This window comes from Maniola hyperantus, chromosome 1 (assembly GCF_902806685.2).
Source record: "Maniola hyperantus chromosome 1, iAphHyp1.2, whole genome shotgun sequence".
NCBI lineage: Eukaryota > Metazoa > Arthropoda > Insecta > Lepidoptera > Nymphalidae > Maniola > Maniola hyperantus.
This window is the reverse complement of record NC_048536.1, coordinates 14045531-14057756: the sequence shown is the minus strand read 5'-3', so window position 1 is coordinate 14057756 and position 12226 is coordinate 14045531. Positions and strand designations below refer to the sequence as shown.

General features: G+C 35.7%; 1 protein-coding gene across 6 annotated transcripts in view; it reads left to right on the top strand.

Moving 5' to 3' along the window:
• LOC117983340 (whirlin-like) overlaps positions 1 to 6129 on the top strand; it is a 131611-nt gene extending 125482 nt beyond the window's left edge. For 3 of the 6 annotated variants that reach the window (XM_069499011.1, XM_069499025.1, XM_069499010.1), the window contains 3 exons: positions 3763 to 4032; positions 4529 to 4669; positions 5059 to 6129. In XM_069499011.1, coding sequence (XP_069355112.1) covers positions 3763 to 4032; positions 4529 to 4669; positions 5059 to 5139 — 492 coding nt within the window. In that variant the 3' untranslated portion in view covers positions 5140 to 6129. Of the gene's footprint in view, positions 1 to 1983; positions 2434 to 3762; positions 4033 to 4528; positions 4670 to 5058 lie in introns of those variants that run through there. The other 3 variants (XM_069499021.1, XM_069499031.1, XM_069499036.1) reach the window with 3 other exon arrangements.
• The last annotated feature ends 6097 nt before the right edge of the window (positions 6130 to 12226 follow it).

The window sequence follows — 12226 nt, the reverse complement described above, 5'->3', positions numbered from 1 at the left end:
CGTCACCTGACTTTGAGGATATCATTGGGTTTCCAAAAGCTAGGCGTGAGAGGGGGACACCAGTAGGTAACTTGTAACCAAAATCTCCAAATACAGCGACCATATTAAGGGGTGGAATAAATTTAACTCATAATATAGGACAGATTACCCACCTGGTGACGGCGGTCGTCCCGTCCATAAGACCTACGTGCCTTAACCATGACAGTATTTCGAGAGTAACCATTTTACCAGAATTAGACCAAGGACTAGACCATTTCAATATCGTAGTTAAATCATAAAATTTTTAAGTCTATCCCGACGGAGCAATCACAATTCCCCTGCCAATATCACAAGAAAATAATAACTCGGTATCTCGTCGACAATCTTCGCAATTGTGTGAACACGAAAATATACGGTCATTAATAATTATTATTATCGCTGTGGCTGATGGTCTTTTTTCAACCCATAGCTAAGAGGCGACAGGTTTGTTGGCTGTTCTTTTAGTACAATCGTTGAGGTTAAAAATACGTCGTTTTCGTGTAATATACGACTAGGATTTTTGTGTTTATTTCATTTTCTAGATATATAATATTATCAAAGATGTATCAAAGATACTTCAATAATAATTTGTTAAAAGTATGGATAGGCCATGTAGAGCAGCTATACTTTTGGCATACGCATACTTTTAACTCATCAAAAACATGATTTTTATAATATGAGCTTACTTAATAAAACATCAGAAATAGATCAGGGATCTCCAAACTTTATATGTCCAACATTGCCACATTTCAAAGAGAGATTTATCTAGAAACATTTTTAGCTTTATATTTTTGTATGACTTACTTTATGAACACAATGTTTTCAAAAACACACAAGCATTTTCAACTCACTGAAAAACGGGCATCGAACCCTGCTCTATGTCAACAAGTTAGTTAAAACTTTGATATGTTTTCTATTCCAAAGCAAGCACACGAAGTGACGTTAACTTGGATAAAGTTGGAAATAGAATATACTTAATAATATACAGGCCAAGAGGCGCAAATATGAAAACCTCGATGGGAGCTTCGTATTCGTGCCTTTTGGTGTGGAGACCTTGGGGCCGTGGGGCCCGGGGGCTCGAGCTCTTTTTGAAGAAATTGCGAAAAGAGTTATCGAGTCAACCGGGGACCCGAGAGCTGGCAGCTACCTTGGTCAAAGAATTAGTTTGGCCATCCAAAGGGGTAATGCTGCCAGCATCTTGGGTACAATGCCTCGCTGCGGTGGTCTCGATGAGGTTTTAGATTTAATTTAATTTATTTTAGTTTTAATTTAATGTTTTTTTTTAGATTTAAGTTTATTAATAGTTTATTTAATAAATTTATTACCTATGATTAAATATCTTAATAATATTTCTTTTTTAACTTTCCCTACACGTGGAAACACAGTTTTCGAAATATGACAAGTCATTGTGTCGAGAATCATCATAAATGAAACAGAGACAATTGGTGAAAAGCTGGCGTGACGGCGAAATACAATGGACTAAATTGTTGCACAACAAAACTTAGCAAATGCTATCACGATACTTATATGCGGCAATGTTTGTCAGTTGTAAAAATTGTAACAATAAAACTCTAATTAGTTTTAACTTTTACGAGATGATTTAGATGTTATGTTTTTGTTACTGCAAAATATACTTACTAGGTACCTATGTTGTAAACATTGAAAAGAAGTCGATAAGTTACATATTATTATGTATTCAAATGAAGACTTGAAACTACGATACTTGGGTGATGGGTCACATTTTGTAGAACGCTCTCTCTACTTCATCTTTCTACTTGGTAGTTAATGTTTGTTACGCTTCACTTCTGGCAGATTTAAGCGTTTTATTTAGTTATTGGATATCCATGTTCCATCCTCACTTATCAATCGATCAGAAGAAATGTTATTTGGATCTTTTTTCACAACTTTTTTACGAACACTAATTAACTCATAGCTTTATTGTTTCATGCAACCTCTCAATCACAGGATCAGGTATGTAACACCACCGAAAAAAATACATTTAGTTTAATTACTTATTTACTATTAAATTTATATAGTTTTAAAATTATGAAACGATCTTACATTCTTCTATCTGTAAGCTTGGCCAGCAGTTTGATTAATCTAATTTAGAAGTAGAACTTGCTAAGTGTGCATAACATTGAGTTGTATGCGAGTGTTATATTGTGTATTCTAATAAGTAAAACTATTTCATGAATGGTAACCTCATACAGAAACATTATAATTTAGTCAATATTTGCTAGTCCCCTTTGTTGATCCTGCATTTAATTAGGAAGTGACCTTGTAATCGTAGTAAATAGTTGATGGATATATTATTATGATATTGGGATAGTTATAATTCGTCAATAGCTCCGTGAGTTGATGGTAGGCGAGGGTTGGGTTGCGGACTGGCATGTTGCGCTCTGGGTGTCGTGAGTCGTGACTCGTGCCGGAGCGGGGTTCGCTGAGAGAGTGTGATGTTTCAGTGCGGCTATCTCGAGGGACTGCGCTCATCACTCGGTGGCTGGACGCAGAAAGTAAAATCATGGTACTGGGGACGACCTCTAGTAAGTTGCCCGGCCTCCCGCCGACGATCGGCAAACTGTCCTAGCACATGACAACTCTTTCTTTTGCACGATGTTCAAAATTAAAGTTCTTCTATTCAAAATTCTCGCTTCAAACGGAACGATGCTTGGTGTTAGAAAGTTTATACTACCTATATGTTTTCACTTTTCTTATTGTTGCACTTCATTTCGGTGTTTATTTTCGGTTTATGTGAAGTTTTGTTTCGTTTCTTTTGATCATCAAACTTCAGAGTGGTAACGCACATTTTAATTTATTCGGTTGTTTCATTCGCCTGTAGAGGTAGGTTTATTGTCTTGAATAGGTAAAGCTAACATGCTGCATGAATAATTTAGTACCAGTTAAATTATTATTAGATTGCGGTTGATGAGAATTAGTTCTTTTTAGATGCAAGTAATGTGTACAAATTTTGATAATTCGACGGTATTGGTAGTAAGTTTTTTTTATTATTTTTTAAAAATAGTGCATGGTGGCAAAAATTTTAATATTTTTTAATACCTAACTTCAATTGATTTTTGGAATTGTCGCATAAGTACGCTTCGTATTTTTATTTATATTACTTACCTAAGTTTAAGCATAATTTCAATGTTCTGAATTCGCTACGTAGGTCCACTAATTGGGTTAATAACTTCTCATTAAACGTACCTACATACACTTGTAAAATATACCTTTGTACCACGCCACCGAGTGATCGAAACGCATGTTTCCAAGCCTCCAGCTCACACCTCACTTACAGCTTCTCGATACATTTGACGTATACAGATCACAGACATAGTAACTGAGAGGCAGAAGGATGTACCCACAAGTGAGTTCAGATATATGCCAAATGGTGTTAACGTGCTATTAAGGCTGTTGTCGCGAATGATCCCCCTTTGCCGCCCAGCTACACTTGTCCTCAATTAGCGCACTCAATAGAGGCTGATCCTTTGCTGTTGTTAGCGTAGCATACTGTATTCAATATTAGTGTGGATGTGGTATGTAGAACCAAGAGTACATTATATATCCTTCACCAGTACACCTCAAAGGATTATTTGATTAACATAATTTATAGAATACTTATTTATAGAATAGACTTGAGGTTATGACCTAAGAATAAGATATTATAGTTTACGGAGATCGAGCCCCAAATTATGTTTTCAATAGGTTGTCAGTTTGAGAACGTTTTAAGTACAGTAATATCGACAGGACATGGCCCACAAGTTATCGCGTAGCTTCGACATGAAAGAAGAAGGTGGTGCATTACTTGAGGACCGAGGTGGCATCCGCAGGCACCAGTCCATGCAGCGACTGCAACATGGCGATGCGCAGACGGACGAAGGCAGAGCGGCGAGGGTCGTGCCCGATCACCATGGCAACCTGCAAATTACGGTGAAGAAGACCAAGCCTATCCTTGGCATCGCGATCGAAGGCGGCGCCAATACTAAACACCCACTACCAAGAATTATAAACATTCACGTAAGTTTTGGTCTTTGGACTTAGTTTATCGAAGTGTGGCAAAATATTCGACCTTGTCGTTTCTTATTGATTCATTGTTACTATAATTATTTTAATATATATTTATATAATACAAATTGAAAGTACTTAGTTTGATAATTTACCTAAATTGATTAAGTAACTGAAAATACTTGCTAACCAAGCCTTAAAATATAAACTAAGCATCCTACCTACAAGTTTTCAGTAAAGGCTATGTTTTCAAGTATACTAATTTTAGTGATTTGGATAGCTCTTAGGCACAGAATATAATAGGCTGCGTACGTACTAAGATGTATTTTTATTATTTTGAAGGAGATAATTTTAATAATATTACTAAAATCGCGTATATACCTACATACCTAATACTTTAGGGACTTCTACCAAAATTTTGAAACTGACTTGCGTACGCATCTAAATTCTAATACAACAAGGTAGGCACATATTATTAAGCTTACAAATATATTTTCTTAATATTCAGGAGCATGGGTCAGCGTTTGAAGCAGGAGGGTTGGAAGTGGGCCAACTAATACTGGCGGTTGATGGACATCGAGTAGAAGGGATGCAGCACCAAGAAGTCGCTCGTCTTATAGCAGAGTCCTTCGCGCAAAGGGATAAACCGGTAAATATAGTGAACTTGATGAACGTCAACATTGCTCAAAAATTATAATAAGGTCCATAGGATATAAAAGTTTTTTTTTGCAGTGCTTTCATTTCGAATCGTCAAGTAAAAAACCTACGAAGTCCGGAATTCCATAATAAATTTTTTGTATTTACTTAGTTTGTGTGACACACGCACCCCTCATTCGTGACTTTTACAACATGCAAAATTGTATGTAGAACTTTTTTTTTTGCACAAAATTTTTGCACGGTGTAAAAAATGGACTACTTAGGTAAATCACGAACAGCACTACTTAAGTGCGGGCTTAGGTCACAATCTTCACAATTTACATAAAATTTTGCACCTATGAGAAAAATGTCCATACTAAAAATATTTTTATTACATTACAGGAAATAGAGTTTTTAGTCGTCGAAGCAAAGAAGTCCAACCTGGAACCAAAGCCAACGGCGCTTATTTTTTTGGAGGCCTAACATCTACTTTCCCTCCCCGCCAGCGATCCTCCGGCCGCGCTGGGCAGCGCGATGTCGGAGGTCGACCTCACCGCGCACACCACGGAATAGCCAACTCCAACCTGCGCTGCCACATGCTCTTTTGAACGTCCAGTCGGCGCTGGTCGCTTCTCGCGGACCGCGATACCGAGCAAACGTTATCCGGCTCTGTACGACAGCTGTCGCGCGACTAGCGAAGCAGTCCGTCCGAATACGTTCGCTCTACAGAGGTATTACGTCAACCAAAAAGATGATGAACTTTAACAAATTCAACTATTCCTGTTCTAACGTTGCAACGGACTGAAATGAGAAAAAACGCAGGTATCCTTAAGAAGGCTATACGGAATTAATGGCACAAGGGAGGCATTAATAATATGAAAATCTTGTAAAATAATAAATAGCGCAGAAACTTAAAGTAAACCCGAGTACACTGCCCAAGAAAATTCACGGTTCTTGTAATAAAACGTCCCACTTTATGCCACCGGGATTATACGGGTAGATCAAAATTTTTGACATTCTTTTCTAGAACGTAGAATTACCAATTTTTACCGGTAGTCTGTGACTGAATTTTATAAGAGATCTCCTAACTTTTAAAGATTGTAATTTATTACATTAAATACTAAAAATAAATCACATTCGCATAAGTCACAAGTAAAAAAATTACAAACAAGCACATTTGATACAATTCTGCAAACTTAATAGAACAAAATTATAATAGAAGAAATTGACATAGATAGTTGTGCTAATTTGAAATAGTTTGGCATTGGTGCTATGAACACTAAAAGTTCCACAACACATCGGGTCTCGAATCGTGTAACCATACCTAGTAGTTTCGGTAGAGTTCGTCTAGAGCTTACAACTGGCGCATACATGCATTCCATGTGATATTTTCATGTCACTTGCGTCATCCATGTGCCATCAACGTTGCAATTCAGCCTCGACTCTGGGGGCAAATAATTTAGTTCAGCCTGAGGGGGGGGGGGGGGGGGGGGGCAGTAGGTTCAGCCTCGGGGGAAGCAGTAGGTTCAGCCTCGCGGGAAGCATTTGGTTCATCTCATCACAGGTCGTTGTGCCGACGGTAGTCACTAGAGAAAACCCTAGGGGCATCATCCTTGTCATCAGTAGAGCAGAGCTTGCAGCACGCGGCGCACTCCTAAGCAAGCTGTACTTCACACTTTACATAAACAAATGCTTCATAATTTCGATAAAAAACAGCACTTACCTATTTCAAAAGCCTACTATAACTATACTATAACTATAAGTATACTTACTTAATAATTGTTTTCTTCAGGAATATACCGGGAATTTTCGATAAATTTAAAGAATTTTAATGAAACACTAAAAAAAGATTGAAGTACAGTTTTGGTTCGGTTCAGTTTGCTTAGAGAATCGCATATAAAGTGCGCCAAACATGTCATTCCATTGGTAGTTAAGCGGTGAGTTAAGGAAATTTATGGCGGAGAGGGATTTTAGCCCACTCGTTCATATACCAGATAGGTATGTAGATTTAAGTGAATGTGTGCATTATAAATTATAATCAATTTTATGTTAGACGTTAGTTACAAATTAAATTGGCTTTTATATTATAGTAGATCGTCACAAAGAAAAACACAGATCAAAAGGTGATATTTAGATGCTTTGTCTTCATACTAAAAAAAACAAGAAAAATCGACAGAAAACTCCCAGTCCATACATTAGATACCTACTGTGAAAATATTATATTATTCATTCTAGTTTCACTAGTTGAAAATAAATCGGCTAGTTTTTGCTGATCAAGTTACCTATTTACATATCCAAAGTCCAAACATCTTTTAAGCTGATTTCAGGATAAGTATAAAAATACTTTGGAATCTAATGGACATCTATTCGACTCTATAACAAGCTTTATTGAATAAGCAAAAATATCAGTAGGTAGTTGCTCTTAATGGATGAGTTATTTTATTTTTATTTGTTGCAACGTACAAATTATACCCTACGGACTTGTTCCAGTAAAACATAAATCTTTTAATTTCACGCATCGGGACTACCTCTTACATATACATATATTCATGGGCTCATTCATACTGTACCACCTAATAGTGTATGGATTGGAAATATTCAAATATAAATATTTACTTGAATGTTAAACGAGATTTCAAATATATTATTATTATCAACATAATATAGATATCAATGTGTTTCAATGCTGAAGCTTTTAAATCTGTACAGCGGCTGTGTAGATATATATATCTACAGTTAATTGATACAATCACAAATTAACACCTTAATATCTTGTAATATATTGTAACCAAAACTTTTAAAATTAGTTTTATCTGAAATGCATTTAAAGTATTGTAAATATTATATAATCGTAAGTTTGTAAATATATTTGAATGTATTGTAAAAAGATATTATCTATATTTCATGAAGTTAGTGCCAAAGCGTACAGTCCCTCAAGTATTTTACAGTGAAGGTATTTATAGGTAAATTAACGATTCTATGCACCATTTGTACAGTTCTATTTTAATTACATTAACCTTTAATGTAATTAATACATATGTTGTAGGGTTATTTTGGGAGTGGTCAATGAGGCGAAGTCCTCTCTCTAATTTATACTTATAGATAGTGGAATACGCTACCTACCTACGCTTGCATTAACAATTTCACATATCATTATTATAAAGTTGAAATATTTATTTTCTTCTAAATTAGATTTATCTTTCTCGTAATTTAATACGCATTTTAGGTATAATTATTTAAAACACATCATTTTTAGGTATAGGTACTTGTTTAAGTTTATATATGACTGATATTCATCAATCTATCTGTTCGAAAATATCATATATATCAAAATATAATAAATATATTAAAAAATCTGTCCAAGTTTAGCAACATTATTTGCCAAAAAATTACTTATGTAATATGTTGTACTACGTAGTAGTACATACAATTTCTTTGGTAATATGTTACCTTTTGTGACACAACAATGCCAAAACTACCTAACTCAGCGACATAATGTAGATAGATTGATGAATTATACATATATTATTGACTAACTGATGCCCGCAATTTCGTCCGCCATTTAAGTTTTTAAAAATCCCGTGTGAATTCTTTGATTTTCGGGAATACTTAATTATAAATATATATATTGGATTACATGGGTTTCAATTTTTTTGCGTGGAACTATTACTCTTTATAACATCAACTATGTGCTAGTGAAAGTCCCGCAAAACCAGTCCAGCGATTTCAGATTAGACGGAACAAACAGACAAAAAACTAAATTTTGTTCTTGTAATAGGCACCTAGTACCTACCGTATACTTTCATATGCATTCAGTAAAAAGCTGTTATTTTGACATTATAAACAGCCCTTTTAATTTTATTTATTTGTCTACTACTAGGTACCTACTTATATTGCGGCTGATAGACAATTCATTTGTTAAAAGTTACAATGTTAACAAATTATTCTTATAAAGACAAAGGTTCGTTAATTTATCTGTAAAATGCCTACATCAGTTTTCTACATTAATCTTACATAAATATTATATACGCTTATACATATTGTATTATTGGAATTTACACGATCCAAATTAGGGTTTTCAGAATTCAATACATAGTTCTCTACAAGTATTTAAAAATCGTCTGGTCTACATCTTTCTTTTAAATTTTCATGAGTAGTAAATCTGTTTCATAAAATTAGTTTAAACACACTATACAATGACATGCCTAGGTAGGTATGTCTGCCTATATGCTATATGCCATGCCTTTTTAGGTACTGAAATTTAGTTTTTCCAATAAAGCAATAAAAGGGCTAACATATAACGATATAATAATAATATATCTAACGATTTTGTGTTTATTTTTATATGAGTAAGTTTATTTCATCAAAAATGTTTATTAAGTATGCACACGTAAGATTCTACTTTAATTAAAGATAAATAATTTAATCGATTAAGTATAATGTTTTTTTATATTTAAACTCCTAACATAATTAACTATAAAAACTGCAATACTAGTACCAAGGCATCTTTGCGATAGCTTAAAATGGAAATTTTCTAGAAGTTGCGTTTCATACGTAATGTGATATTCCAAAAATGTTCTCAGTATGCCGTCCATTTTGTTTTGTTTTGTTCTTGTCCTTTTTGCACGACGGTGATGTTTAACTATAGTTTCATAATTATCTCGGTACAGTCAGAATAAACATACTGGGTGTAACCAGAACGCTAACAAAATCTTAGCGTCATTGTTATACTACCTAAACACAATCCAATACCAATAACCACTTGCCTCATTTTATAGTTTTAGTGATTTACTTAGTGTTTTTCAAACCCGCAATGTATAGCGTGCAAAACTTAGGTCAATGTCCCACCTAAGACGCAGCATTGACTCCGAGTGGCCTACTTACGCAACGTTCGTTGACCTCTACGTCAGTCAGATGTTTCATTTGCAATATATCGTGAAATTTTACCAATTAATTTAGGATAATTTTTTTCGCGTTTTTTTTGTAGTAGGTATCATATCAGTGATCATCAGTACTATCACCCGTCTTCTTTTTTGTCAAGCGTTCTGGTTACACCCTATATTTAACTCTGATGTTTTTCTCTAAACAAAATTTAGAGTAAGTACCAAAGCTGTTAACAATACTGCACAGAAGCAGGCGTTACTTTACGGTACAACACGTTGACAAGGGTCAAGAAACAACAAGCTTAATTCGCTATAATTCGCCAAAACAGACAAATCTGTATGATACAACGTGCAGCATGCGATATACACCGTCTGCTCTCCTACTATACTAGGTGCATCTCCTGAAGATGCTCCAGTGTCGGAGTGACCAGGCGCGGATCCAGCCCTCAAAAAGGTTGTGGGCACAGCCACCCGAAAATCGGCCAAGTGGGAGTATGAATTCGCTCATGATTGATATACTTAGTGCATTACATATTATCCAGGTTCACATCTTTGTGTAAGTATATTTAGGAGAACTAGCCCGGATAATCTTTTCTGTGCCATTGAGGCAAAGATTTTACTCTGCGATGAGTAGAAAAAGATCTCTCTGCGGTAGCTACGCTGACCGGGAGCATTGTTTTTTAATTGGATATAACCAATATCATCACAGCCTAATTGACCTGAATAGACTGAAAGTGTGACGTCACAAGTTTATTACGGTTGTGGGCATGCCCATCGTACCCACGCTGGATCCGTGCTTGGGAGTGAGACAGGTAGGTATGTTGTGGGTGTTATAGAAGATTTGCGTGGTGTTGTGTGTTGGTGTGTATGACTTGATTTTCCTGCTTCTTCCCTAGTATTGAGAGGGTAGGCGGTGCATACCACGTCATAGTGCACGTACAATACAGACTTATCTAATTTGCAGGTTGTTCCTTGTGTAAGTTATCAATTAAATTAAACGGGCCAGACACATGCCAGAACAAATTAAGTTATTTTGGGTGGCCTTTTGCATTGTAAAACCTGATCAGAAATATAAAAAACTTGGTCCGGGGCGCCACTAGTATATGGTCTATGGTCACTGAGTATTGTGAAGTTTATGGTCTTTTCCGCAATATGGCGAGGTGTTTCATTTTTCTGGTCAGGCTTTAGGGCACTACTTAATAATAATTTTAGTTTTTAATCTAAGGCTCAAGGCAAATTGCGACAGAGTTAAAGCGAAGCAACGAGTTTTTTTCTAGGATATCAAGACAGTTTTACGATCGTACAACTGTGATATTAAGTACAAAGTAAACTGAACTTTATCTTCTCTACGTAATGTATATCTAAATGTGTAACAACTACTAAATAAACATATTGAAAAAGATGCTCAAATGTGCGCGTCGCGTCGTATTGTGTTTGTATTGTCGTTACAAGTAAAAGTTCACTATACCAATCCGCACATTGCCAGCGTGGTAGACTATGGCCAAAACCCTCTCATTCTGAGAGGAGACCTGTGCTCTGTAGTGAGCCGGCGATGGGTTGATTATGAAGTCCTAAAAATCTACTAAGCTCAAATCAAGAAATTCAACATCATTCTGCAGGGAATATGTGGGCACTCTTTGCAACGGGTTACTCACTGAGTAGGGAATATCTTTGATTTTAACTCTCCCACAATGTCCCTTGAGCCTAATACATATTAATTATATCGTAGCCTTTTTATATATTTAAAAAAGGAAAAGATATATGTACTTAAATTACACTAAATTTAGTTCAGAGAAGTGCTATTCGAATCAGCACCAATGTACAGTCCGCAACAAAGCTTGCACCCGCTAGTACTAGCGACTATGGACGGGTGCAGATCTAGCTTTGTTGTTGCCCCTACTTACCATTATGTGCACTTATTGTTATTTGGTACTATTCACAATAATTTAAATCCTAACTACGTACTCATACTTCGTGCTGATATTACGTTGTAACATCTATGTTGTAGTCTATTGTTAAGTTTGCAGTTGACAACAAAATATATTGTTATCTAGATAATGTATTTCTTTTGTGTTTCTCATTTCTTCCCAATTATTTTCAGGTACCTACCTAAACTCCTATGTTTTTTCAAATGGTAGAAGTTAAAGAATATAGGGTTTTTAAATATATTTTACTAGATGTCTACATATTTTACTAGTCCGCGTGGATTTCGGTTTTCAAAAATCCCGTGGGAACTCTTTGATTTTCCAGCGTAAAATGTAGCCTATGTCCTTCCCCGGGATGCAAGCTATCTCTGTACCAAATTTTATCAAAGTTGGTTGCCGTGAAAAACTAGCAGACAGACAGACACACTTTCGCATTTATAATATTAGTATGGATAAATAGATAGGTAAGTATAAAGATAGATATTATCTCCAGGTAACTGGCAGATTAATACGCAGCCCAAATCCCTGGACCCAGAAAGTGAAATTTTGCACAGAGGTGTTCAGGGTCCTCTTTCCCACTGGGCACTCTTCGCACGTGCCCAGGGCCCACGATCGATAGGGGCCCTCTAATCCCTGCCAGATCACTATACTAGGTATAACCGACCGACAGATATTTTATTACCGAAAAACATATTTATTTCGATAAAATTAAAGGTCAAAAAAGTCCTTTCAAACAAATCACGACAGACATTGTTAACTAGT